General features: G+C 54.5%; 1 protein-coding gene across 2 annotated transcripts in view; it reads left to right on the plus strand.

The window, feature by feature from the left end:
* Positions 1-21,286, plus strand: part of LOC144941162 (E3 ubiquitin-protein ligase RNF220-like) — a 109,690-nt gene that overhangs the window by 3,179 nt on the left and 85,225 nt on the right. Inside the window, exons 1-2 of one of the 2 annotated variants that reach the window (XM_078867717.1) lie at positions 15,031-15,064; positions 15,268-16,275. In XM_078867717.1, coding sequence (XP_078723843.1) covers positions 15,456-16,275 — 820 coding nt within the window. In that variant the 5' untranslated portion in view covers positions 15,031-15,064; positions 15,268-15,455. Of the gene's footprint in view, positions 1-15,030; positions 15,065-15,267; positions 16,276-21,286 lie in introns of those variants that run through there. The other variant, XM_078867716.1, reaches the window with a different exon arrangement.

Genomic DNA, 21,286 nt, shown 5'->3' on the forward strand with positions numbered 1-21,286 from the left:
ATCATATATGTTTTTTCCCCACATTTTAAGACGAATGTATTTAGTTATATTTGATTTTGTTTGCGCTTGTGCGCTACTGCCAACACAGTTACACCAAATACTGGAGACCCGCGCGTGTGATTTACGTCGCTATAGACTACAGGGGCTGTGGCGTCTGTACGTGCACTCTCCTTTACCCGTGTACTCACACAGCACTAGTACATACATTGCAGCCGGAATACGTATACTAAGCACACAACCGTGTGTACGCAGTGATCCATTTGCAGATACCGCACTGATTTCTGTTGACCCCACCCCGCCTCTCTTGGCTTTTGTCTCAACGGGTGACTGCATGTCATGAAAGTGACGGCTCCGTGTCTTACAGAGGAGACTGTCAAACAATGGGATAGTAAGCGGCGTAATTAGATCGTCGGGAGGAGATACGTGGCGGCAGTGAAACAACGTGGTCGTTTTCCGCTTCCAGAGCGACGAGTCAATGCTATTGTAGTGGGGTATCTATAAATGGCTCACGCTCTGTAGTACACACAAACTTTACTGCGTTATACCATACGCGTGAGTCCCGCTGCAGTCTGAGTATTGTCGGTGTGTGTGTGTGTGCATGACGCACTGGGTATGCGCTGCAGTGCATGCTGTCCGCCTGTCTGCTGTACGCGTGAACGCACACGTGTGTGTGTGTGTGTTCTGTGTTTGCTATGCGTTGTGTGCATGCTATGTGTGTACGCTACGTGCGTTGTCTACGTGTGATATGATTACCATGAGTGTGTGTGCACGCTATGGACCATTTAGTACTATGTTAGGGGCATCACGCGTGAGATGTGTAGGACGCGTTCACAGTCATCGCGCAGTGCGAGCGTGTGACAGTGTTGGACACGGAATCATCCACGACCGAACCGGTCCAGATTTAATATTGAACGGCGTGGATCCCGTAAAAATGTAGGATTCTAATACAATTTACTCAAATATGTTAACCAACAAATTGGCAAATATGTCAGGCTTAATTATGAATGACATTTAAGTACACAAATTACCCCCCCGTATGTCACACTGTTGGTGGACGAGCTTCCTCCACTGCGTCCACGCAGCAGTGAGGTTTATTTGACCATACTTCACCACGCCGGTCAGTGTGGGTTGGTGATGTATACAAGCCGCAGAGATGTTGGCCGCATTCTCCTACTCGAGCCGCTGTAACAGTTGAGAGAGAGAGAAAGCTTCCGTGGCAGATGCCAACAAAGTATTTCGCCGTGAGATGAAGCGAAATAATTTCGGCGAATGTACGAATGCAGCGTAGGTTGTTTGCAATTTGTGTTTGAGATAGGAACCAGCGGTATTTGTAATAAAACAAAAATGTATCCTGAATCGTCATTCCAGATACAGAATATCACGTGGGTAAACACACACGCGAACATCATGGGCAATGTTCTTGGTTCAAGGTGCAGAATATTCATTGTTTTACGCAGTGGTTCTTGCACTGCCGCTGCCGATCCCGGCGACCACCCGAGTTCGATTCCCGGCCACGGTTCAGGTCAAGTGGGGGTACTACGGCCGCGGTCCGTAGCACCCCGAAAGCAGCAGCCCACGCTGACCAACACGAAGTGGTGGAGGCCTTCATCCAGCAGCGGATTGCATCGTAGAACATTGGGATATCTACCAATAACCTTTCCATCTTCATCACCACCCACATCCTCACCGGGATACATCCTCACCATGTGTCCAGTTACCTCCTCAAGTACATCTTTCAACAACTTCTTTGCCTCCTCAACTTCCTTCTTACATGAGCCACCTCGTCATCACTGTCATCGTCATCCTCCCAGCTACATTGTGACCATCTGCAGCCTCATCAGCACATTTTCTCGCACCTCCTCAACAGCTTCCAGCCACCTCCTTACGACCTTCCAGCTACTTCCTCATGACACCAACCCCACCACCACCACCTCCTCACGACCTCTCGCACCACTCTTCACCCCCTGCCAGCCAGAGCCCGCGGCTCAGGGAGACGCGGATGACGAGTCGCACAGAGGGAGTCGTGCGCTGCACGCGGCCACACACGCAGCAACCAGGGTCGATCCACTGCTGGATGAAGCCGTCACCAGTCCCGCGATGTGGCAGTCTGCCTAGCACCTGCACTCGAGCTGATTTAATCGCTCCATCTCCCCGTTGGATGTCCTCTCGGACGGTGACCCAACCTGTATATTCACGCACGCGGCGCAGCGCCGACACACGGTGAACGGGTGCGCCAGATTGCAACCGCTCTTCTTCACGTCTCTACTCTTAGCTTCGTGTATTTACACGCGCAACAAATGGCATCCGCATGTTTGCACTGCGCGTTTAATGCCTTAGTGTATATAGCTGATATGGTCGTGCACAAATGTACGATATTTTATTCATGCCGACAATTGCACGCTAAACGGGGTTTGCCCGGCTTTTAATCGGTTAAATTGTCACACTCTCCGGGAGACAAATTACTTTGTTCACCGACGACAGTGAGCGTGTGTATATATATACACTTAAATCACAAGTCGTTAGCGCAATTACTTAAAACAAAATGTATAACTCTATACTGACCCTGTCCTATTAGTGGACACACAATCAAACTCCGAGATCGTAATTTATGGGATCGACCCAAATTTCTTTCGCTTCTCCTCTTAAGTTGTAAGCGTGCGCTCGAGGGGAGAGGGTGGGTGTGCCGAGCCCTTCCAGAACACCATCATGAGAATTGACATCGGTCAGTCGCGATCGTCGGCGTGTTATCGGATGCGGTGCATGTACATATATTGCCAGCCCCGATGCGTGTGCGGCTAACGCATTATTAGTACGAATACAATTATCGGTGCCGTCGTGATTATCGACTCAATTACATCACAAGCTTGGCTTTTGCTATAACTGGGAGGAGCTGCGGATACCGACGTTTCGGCCGACTAGCCTGCTGCAGGAAGAAAATAAAAACCTCACCGGTGATATAGGATCAGCGAAGGGAGCGTTTTTCTTGCTCGAGTAACCATATATACTGCACATATGTTGCTGGCTCGCCGGGCGCTGAGTGATGTTTACATCCTTGTGATGTTCTCGAATGGCTTGAACGCGTTAATTGCTGGGCGCGTGGATCGCCTCGTCTCCGCTGTATAACCACGGTACATTTGTCCCTGTGCATGTCCAGTAAATGTGTCGATTTTTGGCCGCGGAAAACTACTACGGTTGGGGGGGGGGGTGGCGGGCGGCCGAGCGAGCGAGCGCACGCGCTTTCACGCCGTCGCCCGAAAGTTCTAACATTTCTTGCGGCGATTCACTTTGTAAAAAGTACGTGCGCGTCACAATCAGCGAACCGAGTAATTCGCCTCCCGTGGAGAGAGAGAGAGACGCTAAAGCTGATAGAAAGCTGAAAGGAGCCCGCTATCGATGACAAGTTACACAAACAAGACAACGATCACCCGTGCCGCCTCTACGATAGACTGTTGGACTCAAGCGCTGTTAGCGAGCACCTATTTAAGGCCGGCACGCTGCACGAGCGAGCTGTCTGAACGGCACCGCGCCCGACCGCCTTTGTCTCCCCAGTGCTGATATTTGCCCGCCGCATCGAGGTACCCACCGATGTGAGGCTAATTCGACCTCGAGAAGACCCCCCCCTCCCGTGGAGCGATTCAGATATTCGCCCGCCGATGTTAGCCGTGAGCGGCGATCGAACGCTCGTCGCCAGCTCGGTCGCCCCGTGCGCTGAACCACGAAACTGAAGCGCTCCCGCAGTTCTAGAGAGACACGCGCAGCGCAATAGGGAACGTGGCGAAGACGCGAGCAAGTGTGTAGTAGTGGGGATCGTGGGGAGCGGTGGCGTAGCGGTTAGCGCTACGCTGCGCTACGAACCCGGAGCCGACCCGAGTTCGATTCCCGCTCACAGCCAGACACCAGTGACGATTATCTGAACTCGTCCTTGTCCTCCCCCTAGGTCGACTCAACCTAAAATGAGTACCTGATGCGGTGTGCAAGTATCCCACCCCCCTCGTGTGCTACCGTGCCACGGCCATCGTAGGTGCTCGCTAACAGCACTTGCCCCAACAGTCGGTCAAGGCTATACGGGGGACCGCTGTATTTGTAGTAGATACGAGCACCGATAAGAGGTTATAAAGGGGCCCAGCTGATTGCAGTGAGGCTCATCAGGGTAATAATTGCAGCCGTTGCGACATGCTGCTCTGTTGAGCTCCCCGGATCTTCGGCGTCATTCTCGCGAACTCGCGAATTCAGTCAACGGGGTCTCGCGAGCTGAGCTAAATAACCGGACCGCACCGCATACACTCCTACATATTATTACATTGACGAAAGTTTAGCTGGCTGGCTGGCTGGGACGGACACAGTCCAAAGGACGTGCGCGTTGCTAGTACTATATATGCATAAAACACACACAGTACAATGACATGAAGTATTGTGCAATGGAGAAGTTATCCAATTGGCTGGACAAGTTGAGTGGGTGCACAAGCACAATTAACAATCACTCAAAACACCCCTCAATAACACTGCGCTGCTGCTGCTACACGGAGAAACGATATATTTGTATACATATAATAGGCGACGTTTCGGGCAATGATCCTTTTTAGCATCATGTGTCGTATAGTTCACCCAGTGTGCGTGAACAGCGTTGTAGTGCCTGTTCTGGGCCTCCCTTAGGTCGACTCAGCCTTAAATTAGTATCTGCTGCAATATGTAAATATCAGTGCTGGGGAGGCAAGGCCAGTGGGTTTTCGGGGGGAACTTCGTCTTTTTTTTGGTGTTGACGAGTAAAGTGTCCGTTTCATGTATTCGACACGCAGACAAATTACCCAGTTACACTAATTACTCAACACTAATTGACTAGCACCTAACAAAGACCCACACGTGCACCAACTATGTATACATTTGCTCACCAACTCCAGCCAACACAAGAATTTACAAATGTACTGCAAAACGAACTTCTTATGAGCCAACACTCAAATGAACCGAGTTAACCAGTTCTGACGCAGGCTTGCGAGGTGTCGCGTACCGCGTTACGAACCCGGTTACCTAAGTTCGATTCCCGGCCACAGCCGACACATTCAATCGTGAGTGATATCTGAACACCCCTTGGGATCCCCACCCCATACTTCCCCCAAACCCGTCATGACCAGAGTGGTGAAGTATGGTCAAACAACTCCCCAAGATTAACACGGCGTGGGGAGTGCCGTCATCCAGCAGTGGATTGACAAATGCCTTGAAAAAAAAACGCGATAACTCGCATCTGGGATCTACACGTTAATTATTCCGCCGTAAATGTCACACACCTATAACACCTGGGACAGATTCCCGTGGTGAGCCATGCCCATTCATGTCCCCTTTGTAGGAATAACGCGATCGTGTCTTCTCCATCGCCAATCGAGGCGATTCGCTAAACCCACACGCTATGCGTGTGTGATGTGAAGATGTGAATCGGGTCCTATGACACACACACACACACACGTAGTTTACACACGGAGTACATACACTCAACACATACATGGCAGACACAGCATACACACAGTGAACACACGTACCACACACATAGCACACCCACACAGTGTACACACAGCACACACTTGGCGTACGTTCACACATCGCATACCCACACAACGCACACACACACAGCTTACACGCGATCTGGTCCTAGAACTTTGCATAGTCGCCTGTACCGCTGTAGCAGCAAGTGTTGTGCCTGCTATGCCGGCGAATCGATTAACTTTCGTGATTTCAGTCGGTCGCGCATTCGATTTCAAAGTCGATTATATATTTGTGTTGGTCTCGGCCGTGTGAGATTCCCGTAATTGCTGATATGTGTGTAACGTTACGCGCGCTGCACTGTCACACAATGTGCACACATTTTCCATGAATTACCGTTAATCGTCGTTGTTATGATCGCGACCTCATCAACCCGTAATCTCGTTATCCTCGACTCCCGCCACTCATCGACAGGGATTCATTTCTGCCCGATCTGCCACCCCCCCACCCCCGGGACCGGCGACCGGAAAGAAATGTCCGCATTCGGCACACCACGTCGAGTATACAGTCCCTCCCGTGGCGACTGCGGTGCTAGCAACTTGTCAACAACGACTCGAGTTTACCGGCTAACCGGATAAGTAGTTCGAAATATATCTAAGCACCCGCTGATCGATGGCTCGACGCGTTGTGTGTATCGCCGGGTCCGCGAGACGGCGGTGTGTGCGCCGGCGACGTTTGCGGTGTGAGCAAAGTTCACAACCCGACCCGGGCCACAGCTTCGGAGGTCCGTGCCCAGTGCGACGCTGCGCGTGATTTATTGCGCGCCGTGTCGCCGCGTGTTGCACGCGTGAAACACGTGGACCACGCGTGTTGCACGTCGCTTCGTGGACACGCGGCTCCACGTCTTCGTGGACACGTGGAGCCGTGTACGCGTGGCTGTTGGCAGAACTAATTCACGTGGTGATCTAAAGGGTCATGTGTACACGTGTGTGTGTGTGTACACGAGTGTGTGTGTATGTGTGTGTACACGAGTGTGTGTGTATGTGTGTGTACACGAGTGTGTGTGTATGTGTACACGAGTGTGTGTGTGTACACGAGTGTGTATGTGTGTGTACACGAGTGTGTGTGTATGTGTGTGTACACGAGTGTGTGTGTATGTGTGTGTACACGAGTGTGTGTACACGTGTGTGTGTGTGTACACGAGAGTGTGTGTGTGTGTGTACATGTGTGTGTGTTATAATAGTGGGAGTAGCGTAGTGGTTAGCACCCTGCGCTTAGATTCCCAGCCACGGCCAACATCAGCGACCGACTTGAACCCGTTCCGGGCCTCACATAGGTCGACTCAGCCGTAAATGAGTATCCTACTCGTTGCGGTGTAGCAACATCAGCGTTCATGTACGTGCCTGTACGAGTACGTATACATGTGTTTGTAAGTGAATGTACTGCGTGGGCATATGAGCGTGCCTGTTTTTGAGTCGTGCGTGTATTGTGCACTTGTGTTACATATCGATACGAACCCGGCGCCGACCGAGTTCGATTCCCGCTCACGGCCAACACCAGTGACGCTTATCTGAACCGGTCCTGGGCGTCCCCTAGGTCGACTCAGCCTCAAATGAGTGCGATGCGTAAAAACGTTGCCACTGGGGAGACAAAGGCGGCCGGGCGTGGTGCTGGTCACCCACCCCCTCGTGTGCCGTTCCCGGCCTTCATAGGTGCTGCTCGCTAACAACACTTGCCCCAACAGTCCGTCTAGAATATCATAGTGGGGTATATGTGTCGTATGTACACATATACACACACATACATGTAGCGGGGAGCGGTAGCGCAGCGGTTAGCGCTAAGAACCTGACGACCTGAGTTCGATTCCAGTGACGATTATTTGAACCGGTGCTGGGCCTCCCCTAGGTCGACTCAGCCTCAAATGTGTACCTGGTGCTGCGTGTAAACATCGCCACTGGGGAGACAAAGGCGGCCTGGCGTGGTGCTGGTATGTTTAGGCTAATCGGGGGATATTTTTTCATCGTATGTGCGTGTTTTGTGAGTGTAGACATAGGTTTGGATTGTTAATTGATAACCGGTAAACCGGTAACCGTTTGCGGTGGAATTTCTTGTAATGCACCGATTTGCAAGGCAGGGCAACGCACAAACGTCACGGCGACACAAGTCACCGCGTGAGACGTTCCCTCGTTTCTCGCTGAGAAAATGAAGGCGCAGCCCTGCAACGGCTTTACCTGCTCATGCTGTCGGAAGAGCCTCCACTCGATGGGAGCTCTAGAGAGTACGCTTTTGGCCTACTCTTCCACGCTGACCAGATGCCTGGGAAGAGGTCGGAGTACCCACACTTTACCCCACCCGACAGGCGACCTGTTTTGTTCTCATTTATTTACACGCGGTTAGCGGTAAAGTAAAGAAAAAACAATTTTGAACAACTCTAATGTAAATGTTTTGTTGTATGCGTGTGTATACATGCGCTTGTGTTTATAACTATATATACAGGACGGTGTGTGTGTGTATTTCTCTACGTGTGTACGTGTAAGTTGTGTATTTATTATACTGTGTATGTGGATATACGTTGTGTCTATTCATTCTCATGAACGTGTGATGCTTTTATGTGTTTATACGCAATACCGCTTGTGTGAGGATTTGTGGGGAGCGGTGGCGCAGTGGTTTGCGCACTGCACCACGCCACCGGGTTTCGATTCCCGCACACAGCCTCCAAGGCTGGTGACGAATATCTGAACCGGTCCTGTCTCCCCCCCCTAGGTCGACTCAGCCTCAAATGAGTACCTGGCGCGGTCTGTAAACATGAGCATTGGGGGAGACAAAGGCGGTCGGTTGTGGTTCTGCCCGATCCATCGTGTGCCTTAATAAGAGTTGCTCGCCAACAGCACTCGCCCAACCAACAGCATGTCAGAGGCTATACGTGTGTGTGTGGGGAGGTCTTTGTACGTGTATATACTGTGTATATGTGTGTGTGTGTTTGTATGTCGTTATACGCACTCCGCGTTGGCTCCCGCGTCTGTTAATCGCGACAGACACTCGACAATTTGTCGAGAGCACCATTTCGGAGGCCACTCATTTCTACTTTAAGTCGACACACAACGCGGTCGTAAATCCGCTCGAACCCCCGCCGCATGCATCCATACAGCAACACGCGTGTGTGCTCTCCAGTGCACGCGGAATCAGCGCATTTGGAGCTTCCACGTCGTTCCCTTCTGGACATCCTCTTCGTATAAACATCGCTCTCATCTCTCGCGCGCGCGTGTTGCTGCTGCTGTTGTTGTTGCTGCTGTTGTTGTTGCTGTTGTTGTTGTTGCTGCTGTTGTTGTTGTTGTTGCTGTTGTTGTTGTTGCTGTTGTTGTTGTTGCTGCTGTTGTTGTTGTTGCTGTTGTTGTTGTTGCTGTTGTTGTTGCTGCTGTTGTTGTTCCCGGGTCGACCGATCTCTCCTCTTTCGAGATCCATCCCAAGGCGCGCGCGTACAACAACAACTACTAACACTGTCACAGTCTACACGGGTCCTGTGTGTACTGCATCGCGTACGTGGGGCTACACGTGGGGGTGGTGCTGCGTGTCGCCGGCAAGGGGATGGGAACTCGCACGTGGGAGGCTTTACAGAGGATCGACAAACTCGAAGAGAAGTTGGTGGTGCAGGGGGGGGCGGTGGGACGGTGGTTTGCGCACTGCGCTCCCACGTGGCATGTCAACCGGGATAAGTTAGATTCCCTGCCACGGCTGACATCGGTTTGCGAGTGATGTCTGAAACCAGTGCCCCCCACCACCCACTCACCAACCCATCGTGAACCAGCGTGGTGAAGTATGGTTGCAACATCCCTCATTACCGACGCGGCATGGGGAGGCCTTCATCCAACAGTGGAATAGCCAAATTACTGTAAATTATTATTTACAATCATTTTATCTAAATATATTTTAAAAGTTGTCGGTGTTGCAAAAGTTGTACAACTGCTGCGGGTGGGGGGGGGCATAGCAGCTCACCGAGTTCTCCCGTGTGCGCATGGCTCCTTGAAGCTCCTGCCCAGCGCTTGGGAGCGAAACGTCGGACTAAACGGCGGGACCCCCCGAACGCACATCGGGAGTTGCGCGATGGTGCGTTCTGCATCGACTTGCAGCATAGAAACATTCGCGATGCAAGTGAAGCAGTGGTGTTGCAGTGTTAGTAGTGGTGGTGTGTGAGTGTGTGATGTGGTAGTGTTAGTAGTAGTGGTGGTGTGTGAGTGTGTGATGTGACAGTGTTAGTAGTAGTAGTGTGTGAGTGTGTGATGTGGTAGTGTTAGTAGTAGTAGTAGTGGTGTGTGAGTGTGTGATGTGGCAGTGTTAGTAGTAGTAGTGGTGGTGTGTGTGTGTGTGATGTGGCAGTGTTAGTAGTAGTAGTGTGTGAGTGTGAGTGTGTGATGTGGTAGTGTTAGTAGTAGTAGTGGTGTGTGAGTGTGTGATGTGGTAGTGTTAGTAGTAGTAGTGTGTGAGTGTGTGATGTGGCAGTGTTAGTAGTAGTAGTGGTGGTGTGTGAGTGTGATGTGGAAGTGTTAGTAGTAGTAGTAGTGGTGTGTGAGTGTGTGATGTGGAAGTGTTAGTAGTAGTAGTAGTGGTGTGTGTGAGTGTGTGATGTGACAGTGTTAGTAGTAGTAGTGGTGGTGTGTGAGTGTGTGATGTGGAAGTGTTAGTAGTAGTAGTAGTGGTGTGTGAGTGTGTGATGTGGAAGTGTTAGTAGTAGTAGTAGTGGTGTGTGTGAGTGTGTGATGTGACAGTGTTAGTAGTAGTAGTGGTGTGTGTGAGTGTGTGATGTGACAGTGTTAGTAGTAGTAGTGGTGTGTGAGTGTGTGATGTGGTAGTGTTAGTAGTAGTGGTGTGTGTGAGTGTGTGATGTGACAGTGTTATTAGTAGTAGTGGTGGTGGTGTGTGATGTGGTAGTGTTAGTAGTAGTAGTGTGTGAGTGTGTGATGTGGTAGTGTTAGTAGTAGTAGTGGTGTGTGAGTGTGTGATGTGGTAGTGTTAGTAGTAGTAGTAGTGTGTGAGTGTGTGATGTGGTAGTGTTAGTAGTAGTAGTGTGTGAGTGTGTGATGTGGTAGTGTTAGTAGTAGTAGTAGTGTGTGAGTGTGTGATGTGACAGTGTTAGTAGTAGTAGTGGTGTGTGAGTGTGTGATGTGGTAGTGTTAGTAGTAGTAGTAGTGTGTGAGTGTGTGATGTGGTAGTGTTAGTAGTAGTGGTGGTGTGTGAGTGTGTGATGTGGTAGTGTTAGTAGTAGTAGTGGTGTGTGAGTGTGTGATGTGGAAGTGTTAGTAGTAGTAGTGTGTGAGTGTGTGAGTGTGTGATGTGACAGTGTTAGTAGTAGTAGTGGTGTGTGAGTGTGTGATGTGGTAGTGTTAGTAGTAGTAGTAGTGTGTGAGTGTGTGATGTGGTAGTGGTAGTAGTAGTAGTGGTGTGTGAGTGTATGATGTGGCAGTGTTAGTAGTAGTAGTGGTGTGTGAGTGTGTGATGTGGTAGTGTTAGTAGTAGTAGTGTGTGAGTGTGTGATGTGACAGTGTTAGTAGTAGTAGTGTGTGAGTGTGTGATGTGGCAGTGTTAGTAGTAGTGGTGGTGTGTGAGTGTGTGATGTGACAGTGTTAGTAGTAATAGTAGTGTGTGAGTGTGTGATGTGGCAGTGTTAGTAGTAATAGTAGTGTGTGAGTGTGTGATGTGGCAGTGTTAGTAGTAGTGGTGGTGTGTGAGTGTGTGATGTGACGGATCATCTCTGTGCCGGTCCTGGGCCAACTCAAGTGAGTTACCTGGGTGCGACGTGTCAACATCAGAACTGGGGGAGACAAAGGTGGCCGGGTGGGGGGGTGCAGACCACCCCCAACCCCCTCGTGTGCCACAGCAGCTCGCTAACAGCACTTGGCCCCAACAGTCTGCGAGGCTACACGGGGGCTTTTTGCCTTCGTCAACAAGATGTCCTGTACAGCTCCCCCCCTTTGTCGATCCACTGCTGGATGAGTGCCTCCCCAATCATTGTGGATTCGCGTGTGGCCGTACGACGTCTAATCAATGTGCGTGCACCTAGCCTGGCACAGGCACCGTGGTGGTTGTGGACTATATTCGGGTGTGTTCCATACACAGAACAGTACTTGTATGTGAGCTGTACACACGTGTAAATACACGTGCTCTTGTGTTTAATTAGTGAAATAAGTTTATATTGAACGGGTCTACACGTACACGACGCTGCATACGAACGTGTGATATGTTATATTTGCTGAAAATAACACATTTAATAATGAATGAAGAGTATTAATAGTAATCAGTCCACTGCTGGATAAAGGATGCTCCATCCCCTGTGAGTCATTGGGGATTCTGCTGATGATGTTGCTGACAGTGATAATTACGACGATGATGATGATGAAGCTGCTGCTGCTGCTGATCACGATACCGATGCTGCTGCTGATGATGATGATCATGATGATCATGATGTCTCAAATGATGATGTTGCTGATAGTGATAATTACGATGATGATGAAGCTGCTGCTGCTGATCACGATACCGATGCTGCTGATGATGATGTCCACACACACACTCCATACACTACACACACCCCACACACACCCCACACACTACACACACCACACTACACACCCCACACACTCCATACATTACACACACCCCACACACACCCCACACACTACACACACCACACTACACACCCCACACACACACTCCATACACTACATACACCACACAACACACCCCACACACACTCCATACACTACACACCCCACACACTCCATACACTACACACCACACTGCACACCCCACACACACACTCCATACACTACACACACCACACTGCACACCCCACACACACACACTCCATACACTACACACACCCCACACACACACACTCCATACACTACACACACACACACCCCACACACACTCCATACACTACACACACCACACTACACACCCCACACACACTCCATACACTATACACACCACACGCACACCTCACACACACTCCATACACTACACACCACACTACACACACTACACGCACTCCATACACTACACACACCCCACACACACACCCCACACACACACCCCACACACACACCCCACACACACACCCCACACACACACCACACGCACACCGCACACACCACACGCACACCCCACACGCACACCCCACATTACACACCCTACACACACACCACACACCCCACATTACACACCCCACACACACACACACACCCCACACACACACCACACACACACACCACACACCCCACATTACACACCCCACACACACACACCCCACACACACACCACACACACACACACACACACCACACACACACACCACACACCACACACACACACCACACACCACACACACACACCCCACATTACACACCCCACACACACACCCCACACACACACCCCACACACACACCCCACACACACACCCCACACACACACACCACACACACACACCACACACACACCCCACATTACACACCCCACATTACACACCCCACACACACACCCCACACACACACCCCACACACACACCCCACACACACACGCAGCCACACGGCCACGCTGCACGTGCCCAGCAGCGGCAGTGGCTGTCAAGTTACACGCGCGGGGTTGTTGTTGTTGTTGTGGGGAGCGGTGGCGGAGCGGTTAGCGCGCTGCGCTACGAACCCGGCGACCCGGGTTCGACTCCCGCTCGGGGCCACCAAAAACACCGGTGACGATTACTTGGGCCACCCCTAGGTCGACTCGGCCTCAAACGAGTACCTGGTGCAACGAGTAAACATCGCCACTGGGAGAGACAAAGGCGGCCGGGCGTGGTTGTTGGCCACCCACTACCCCCTCGCGTGCCGTGCCGGCCTTCAAAGGTGCTCGCTAACAGCACTTGCCCCCAACAGTCTGTGAAGGCTACACGGGGGATCTTTGTCTTTGACGGGCGATGCTGCTTCGACTTCTTCCTGAGCGTTTTTCGCGCATCGCGTCCACCCCCTCGCAGGTCCAGCAAGGCAGCACGGCTGTGGTTGGTGGTGGTTAGTGGTGGTGAGGGTGGTGGTGAGGGTGAGATGTGGTTAGCGAGAGGTGCGTGTGTGGTGAGAGTGAGAGTGTGGGTGAGAGGAGAGCTGTGGTCAGAGTGAGACCTTGGTTAGGCTGAGATGCGTGTCGCGTGTGCTGTGCTGAGTGCGGTTGGAGGGTGGTTGGAGGGTGGTTGGAGGGCGGTTGGAGAGCGGTTGGAGGGTTGTTGGAGAGTGGTTGGAGGGCGGTTGGAGGGTGGGTGGAGGGTGGTTGGAGTGTGGTTGGAGTGTGGTTGGAGAGTGGTTGGAGTGTGGTTGGAGTGTGGTTGGAGGGCGGTTGGAGTGTGGTTGGAGGGCGGTTGGAGTGCGGTTGGAGGGTGGGTGGAGGGTGGTTGGAGTGTGGTTGGAGAGTGGTTGGAGAGTGGTTGGAGTGTGGTTGAAGGGTGGTTGGAGTGTGGTTGGAGGGTGGTTGGAGTCTGGCTCACGTGCAGTGTTGGCTGCGGCCCCTGAGTGAGAGGTGACACACTCCTCCGCTCCATTCGTGACTGGCTCGTGACTGCACACCCGTTGAGACGAGTGTGCGTGGCTGTTCCTTAGCAAACACAGCGTGACTGTTGGTGTCATCGAACTGTGACTGTCCCATCAAGAGCGTGACTGATTAACACATGACGGTGTGACCACGCGTACATTTCCGATTAAACGTGACCAGACCTGTCGCTATCCCTGTAATCCAGATGTGACTATGAATGATACATGGCTCTCCGTGTGCGACTTTGTACGGTGTTCACGTTCTGTAAAATTACATAAACGCAGCGATCATTTCAGCCAGGAAATACATATTTCTGCGCCCGGCACACCACATCCATTGTGCCTCTCGGCTTATGGCCTCAGGCTACCAGTCACATGCCTACTCCAGTCTAGCAGTTGACCTGGAACATTTTCAGCAGGAAATGAATCCCCTGCATAAATGTAGACAAGCACTAGCCACGTGACCGTCCGTCCTTGCCAGCCAGCAAAACTTTTGTTTTATGGAATATAGTATGACGCGTGTACACACACGAATTCACACTTACTTACAAAATGCAGTATACATACACACCAATGTGCCTACGCATCACACAAGTACACAGATAACTTGGCCAAAATATATTCACACGCTCATGATCCACACGTTGTACCAGCTGAGTGTCTCCGCAGCGCGCGTGTACACATGTATGTATGTGCACACACACACACACACCAGTGTATCTGCGTTCATTCGCGCTCATTGTGGATGTTCTAACCTCGTCACGGCAGGGTCTGGTTTAAGCGACGGTCGGTGAAATCACCTTGCGCGACGACTCGTCACGGGTGACAGGAGCGAGGCTCGTGAGCGTGGCGCTGATGGATTCCGAGCAGATGTTTAGCCGCGTTGGAACCGCGCTCGTCTTAATTAAACCCCCGGCCCACGCCGCGGCGGGGGCTTCGGAGGAGCGCGCCGGTGATCGCCGGGATGGCTGTGCCCTCCCGGCGATCCCAGCCCCGGCGCGGGAAGGTGACTACGGAGGCGAATTACACCGGTAATGGCACGGTGGCAATTTTGGAAGGATCAATTTTCAACAAAACACTTCTGTCATATCTCGGGATATGGCTATAGATTTTAAATCATCAGCCAGCCTGCTTTACAACAAGATTTACAGATGCATTACAGGACGCGGTAATGAGTCGGACATCAGGAGCTGAATTTTCTCTCCCCTTTTCTCGCTCGTGTGTCAAAACACAGGACTCGGCGCCAGCGTAGGGGGCCGGCTCGGGCGATGGTTTCCGCGTGATCCACGGCAGCCCGTCCACCCCCCGTTCCCCCCCACCCGGGCGTCCACCCCCCACCCGCGCGCCAGCGTCCGCCGCCAGCACCGCCGTCGCGAGCCAGAAAGACGCGCGGACGGACGGACGGACGTGGGCGCGCGCTAAATGCGTGAGAGCGGCACGAGCGTGGGAGCGACGCGGGAGCCCAGCCCCGAGGAGACGTTCCGCATGGACCTGCAGCGCGGGGCGGCGGCGGCGGCCGCGTTCCGCATGGAGAACGCGGCCTACCTGCAGGGCCCGCTCACCTCCCCCACGGCGCTCATGGTGCTCGCCTCCACGGCCGACACGGGCCGCGCCGAGCAGCAGCAGCGCGCGTTCGCCGCGGTCGCCGCCGAGAAGGAGGCCGCCGCCGCCGCCGTGCACATCCCCTTCTCCAACGGCTCCTATGCTTTCGCCTCACTCTACCACCGGCCCGCCGTCGCCATGGCCGGCTACGGCACGCGCGAGTTCCCGCCCCCGGGCCTGCTCCACCTGCACCCGCAGTTCGCGACGGCGCCGCCGCCGGGCCTCGGCCTGCTCGGCCACGGCGGCGTCGGCGCCTTCCGGCCGTTCGCCTCGCCCGGCGACGACCGAGACGGCTCCAACGGGGCCTCCGGCGGCGGAGGCAACGGCGGCGGCGGGGGCTGCGGCTACCATCAGTCGGCGTTCACGCCCGCCAAGCGACTCAAGGGCGTGCTGGCGCAGGCCGAGGCGGACGGGGCAGCCGCGGCCGCGGCGGCCGCGGCGGCCGCGGCGGCGGCGCTGCACCTGCGCTTCTCGGAGCCGGAGGAGTACGGGCCGGCGCACCCGTCCCTGCCGCACCCTGCCCACAGCCGGCCCTCGGCGTCGCCCGGCAGCCTCAAGCTGGAGGAGCACAGCAAAATGGCGTTCACGGTGGCCGGCCTCGTCGCGTCCGACCGGGACGGCCTGCCCAGCCCCCAAGAAGGTGAGAGGTCGCGGTTGATGAGAGGCTGACGAGTGGCTGACGAGCGGCTGACGAGCGGCTGACGAGCGGCGTGAGTGCCTTGCTCCTGGAGGCCGTGCCAGGAGACTTGGCTGAGCACCGCACGAGTGGAAGTGGCGTTCGGCCGCTCGTGGAAGTTTAGCGTCGCGCGACAGTCGGCCCTTGGCTGCCTTTGGAGGCATCGATCGCCAACGAATATGAGAGGAGAGATTTGAGCTCATGGAAGCCATGGCTAATGGTGGTCGTCATCATGATGATGATGAGGAATAGAGCCTTTCACTTTAAAACACATTTGTAAAGTCCTTATTTCTGTACGAATGTGAAAAGTTTGTTTTCAAAGTTCATCTGGAATTGAAAAATGCAGCACAATTGGACGTTGATTTGTATTAAACTAGTAACCACCTTTTTTTGTCGAACGTATTGAAGCGCCGAGCATTTTATTTACGTTCATATAAATGTAGATTTTAGTGTCACCTGAAGAGTAAAAAAAATAAAAATCGGTGCCAATTTTATCCGACGTTTGTTGAGTGCGGGGAGAACTTGTTAAGGAAACGGATCATTCTGGCATCCGCTCGGCGTCGCGGCGCGTCATCGACCAAGGACTCGGCTGCCGCTTCCCACTGAGGGCCTTGAGTGCTTGTTCCTGTTTGTAAATCGAGGAAATCTATCTGGGCTAATCTTAGCCACTTCGCGCACACCGGCAGGAAAGCCGGAGCACGCGGGGGGTTCGCCCGCCTGTGGGAACGCGATCCCGCGCACCGTGCCGCGTGCCAGCCGCTCCGCTCCGCTCTGCTCCACTCCTCCTCCTCTCGCCGATTTTATCGGCGGATCGCGCACGACACGCGGCGCGACACCGCTAACCGCTTCGCGCTGTCAATCACCGCCGCCGTTCCCCGGCGTGGGTCGCGATCGATCGGGGCACCAAAGCGGCTTCGGGGTGTCGCGCGTTTTGCCTGCGACGGAGAGATCCATCCGGGTCGTGTTGCGCGCGACCGGTGGATTTCGAGTTTCTCTTCTCGCCGGCGAACTTCGGCCGACGCGGCAGGAAGCGCCGTCCGCCTCGGCCCCCTCGCGAGAGGGATGCGGAACTCGGCTGGAGAAGCGGGAGGCGCGGGGGTGGTGGGGGGCCGCACCCGCGCAACGAGACGGCTCCATTGATTGCGGCGCAGCGCCGACTCGGCAATTACAGCGGTGGCTCAGAGAAATCGCGGCACGGAGATTTTGTTTTCCAATTTGTTGGGCCGGGGAGCGGAACGGCGCAATTCGCTACGGGCGGCATTTTGCTGCTTGTGACGGTGGTGGGTGGGTGGGGGGGTGGGAGATGCGTTGGGTGACAGGACACGGGAGTTTGGCCGGTGGGGGGTGGGTGAGTGGGGGGTGTTTGGTTGTGTGTGTGTGTGGAGGGTGGTGGGGGAGAGGAAGACACGAACACTGAATTTGGTTCCCACTCAGCCATTTCCTCACTGCTTTCAGAATGTTGACTTCCAGCCCGCGGCCCCCAATCCTCCCCACTAGCTTCCCTTCCTTAGCACAGAGAAAGACAGAATCTCATGAAACCCAGTGGCTGGCAGCAGGAAAGACCATAGCCTTTGATCTAGCAGATGGTCGTGATGATTCTAAAACAAACCTTTTTTTAAAGCGTCTTCCTCGCTCACAAAACAGCCCTTTGTCCGGTTGCCAGGCCCCTTCCTTACGTGATGCTCTTCCTTTATCCACCAGCCGTGGCCGAGCGTGCCGTGTCCCATCCCCCAGACGCCACTTCCCCGTGAGCCGGAGGAAGTTCGTTACATCCCCGGTGCCCCTCGCGCTCGCTCGCTCACTCGCTCGCTCGAGCCTCCGCGATGCTTTATCCATACGGCGGAGGCACGCATCCCTCCTCTCGTTTTATTTAATCTATTTGTGGTTATTTATTTATTTATTCACAGTTCACCCCCCCCAAAGAAAACCTCCAGGCCGCCGGGCCGCGGTCTCGGTGGTGAGGACGGCTGCTGAACGCATCGTGTTTTGCTTTAATTTAAAACTCCGGCTCGCCACTTCCTTTCTTTTATATCTAAAAATATGGCCAACTTCAAAAGCACAGCAGTGGGCTCCGTTAAACTCATTATAAATGCCCGGGCCACGGCCGCTGCCACGTTTGGCCGCGCGGGGCCCGTGCCGAGACGTGCGACCGGAACCACGTCGTCGGCGAGGACCCACGACGTTGGCGAACGCGGCCAGGGAGACCCGGGGATGCGGGCGAGCTCGCCCCGCTGGCCGCACGGCCCGCGTCCGCTCCGTTGGGAGCCGGCCGGCCCCCTCTCCCGCCCCCATTTATAGGCGAGGGTCGGCCCGCACTCGGGTGGTTTTAAACGGCGAGTAAATATCGGGCCGCGCGGGAAAAAATGCACTTAAACGCGTTTACGGGACGTGTTAAAGTTGGGCGGCTCGGTTTTTCCATATTAATCGCTTGGTAACGACCACATTCTTACACCGCTTGTCCTCCAGCAAAAGGGTAGCGCGGCGGGACAAGGGAGCTGAGAAGGCAGCTAGGAGATGGAGACGTTGGGCTGGCGAGGGAGGTTGGAGAGAGCAATGGGTTGGAGGCCGGTGAACGTGGGCTATGGCCTGGGCAATGGGAGGCAGAGGCGAGGGACTTGAGGCTGGGAGTTGGGCGCTCGGAAGCTCCTGGCTGGAGACTCCGCAGCCAGGGGCTGCGGTCAGTGGGCGGTGGACTGGCTGTGCGCCTGAGAGAGCGTCCACCGCGGAGACGGAGCGACGGAATTGGCTCGCGTCCAGGTGCTCGGGTGGGTTGTCCGTCGGCGGACCGCGAAGGTGCCTTCATCCAGTGGTAGATTCATCACGGTGGATGATTACGATGGGGCTGGAATCCGGAAGCTGGAATGGGAACAGGGGGATAACCATTCATGCCAATTATTCATCCAGGAAAGCCCTCGCAGAGTCGTTTTTTCAGGAGGGTGCTGGCCACATCGGGAGGTTTGACCAAATCCATTTCACGAGTGTTTTGGCTTCGCGTTGGAAGAAAACCGGGGAACCCGGTGAACCCCCCCTTCCACACAAGCCCCGGCAGCCACCCTCCAAGTTGGTTACCAACCAGCCTCCAACCTGCTTCTTACACCTGAGATTTGGTCGCGGTGGGACGCACGCCACACCGGTTTGGTTGTAGGTGGGGGCCCTCGGTAGACGCCAGGCGACCCGCGGTGAGTTTGCACGAAGCGACCGAAGTGTTCCCCGAGCTCCAATTTGAATCTGGGTAAAGTTTAAGGGAGATTCTCACTCGAAGGCGTTTGCTGCGTTTGGGCCGCAGAGACGTGCAGAGGTCATGGCGGCCACAGGAGTCTGGGGGTGGGGGGGGAGCTAGCGAGCCCGGGCCTCGGAGGCCGGGAGGTGGCACGCCACGCCACGCATCGATTCGTCAAACAGTATCGACTCTTCAGCTCGCGCTTTGCACAAGCACGGAAGCGGCACGTGTCGGGGAATCAGATGTCCTTCCGTCCATCGGTGTAATGCTCGCCGACGTGACGGGTTAACGTGGCAAGCCGCTCGAGGCCTTAAACTAAATAGATCGATTCCCAAGCTCGCGAATGCGTGCACGCATGCACAATGTCGCCGTGTAGAGTGGAGATTCAGTGTATGCAGCGTCACGGCGTTCTATGCGGTAGACAGTATCTATATATACGGCCTGTGAAGTAGTGTTCGAGGCGCGCTCGTGGCTGGGGCGGCAACAGCAGCAGCAGGAGAAGCAGCAGCAGCAGCAGGAGGCTGTGTGGGCCAAGAGCCATAAGCTCCGTGCAGGGGTCTGGAGGCGCGTCCTGGGGGTCGCGGGGGTCGTGGGGAGGATGAGGAGGAGGGGGTGTCGGGGGGGGTGTCGGGGGGGGGGTGTAGGAATTCCGCACGTGCGCGCAGGTGGCCCCATTACCCCCCCAATGCGCTTCCCCCCCCCCCCCGCTTCTCCCATCCCCCCCACAGAGAGTGAACCGTGCCGCACCACCCACAAACAGCGCCGGGGTCCCCATCACCCCTCCCCCTCGCCCCTCCCCCTCCCTCCCCCCCTCCCCCCCTCCCTCCCCCTTCCCCCTCCCTCCCCTCTCCCTCCCCGCCCCCTCCCCTCCCTCCCCTCCCCCTCCCCTCCCTCCACTCCCCCTCCCCTCCCCCTCCCCTCCTCCCCTCCCCTCCCCCCTCCCCCCTCCCCCTCCCCCCTCCCCCCTCCTCCCCTCCCCTCCCCCCTCCTCCCCTCCCCTCCCCTCCCCCCTCCTCCCCCTCCACACGGGGAGGGGAGGTCCAAGTGTTCCACTGGTGTTACAGCGAGAGCGATCCGCGCTCCTGCTGCCACGCGAGGTGCTCCGTCTCCCCGCTCCGTGGCTCGACTTTACATGGCCATTGGCTCCCGCTGTGCGCGCTTCCTCCCCTCGTTCTGGTGAAACAATGGGGGCTTCGCTGGTCCTGCACCCCCACACACACACACCACCTTCCACCCCGGGGTTTTAAATATATCACCCCCTCCTCCTCCTGCCTCCACCACCACCAGCACCGCCACACCCCCCGAGTTGGTGACAAAGAGACACGGGGGCCGCAGCTGCGCTAATTGAATGATATTGCACCAATTCATGGGCTCTGCGGAAGAAGAGTGCGAGGCTGATGGATTGCGGCTGAGCGGGGAGGAGGACGTGGAGGGGGTGGAGGAGGTTGGGATACGTGCGGTCTCTATACACAACTAGAAAGTTATCTTCTTGGTTCTTTCGGTAAAGTCACGTAGAATGGAAATAATAAAATAATAAAAATAAAACATGATAAAATAATTATCGCGACGTTTTATTTTTATTATTTTATTATTTCCATTCTACGTGACTTTACCGAAAGAACCAAGAAGATGAATCCCTGCAGTCACGAAAGCTTTAAATCGAAATAGAAAGTTATCTTTCGTTTCACCAGGTAAGGCCCACTGAGCCGAGTAGCTCTATTTCAGAAGCGACCTGGCCACCACAGAATGATGATG

The sequence above is a fragment of the Lampetra fluviatilis genome, chromosome 24 (genome assembly GCF_964198595.1).
Source record: "Lampetra fluviatilis chromosome 24, kcLamFluv1.1, whole genome shotgun sequence".
Taxonomy (NCBI): domain Eukaryota; kingdom Metazoa; phylum Chordata; class Hyperoartia; order Petromyzontiformes; family Petromyzontidae; genus Lampetra; species Lampetra fluviatilis.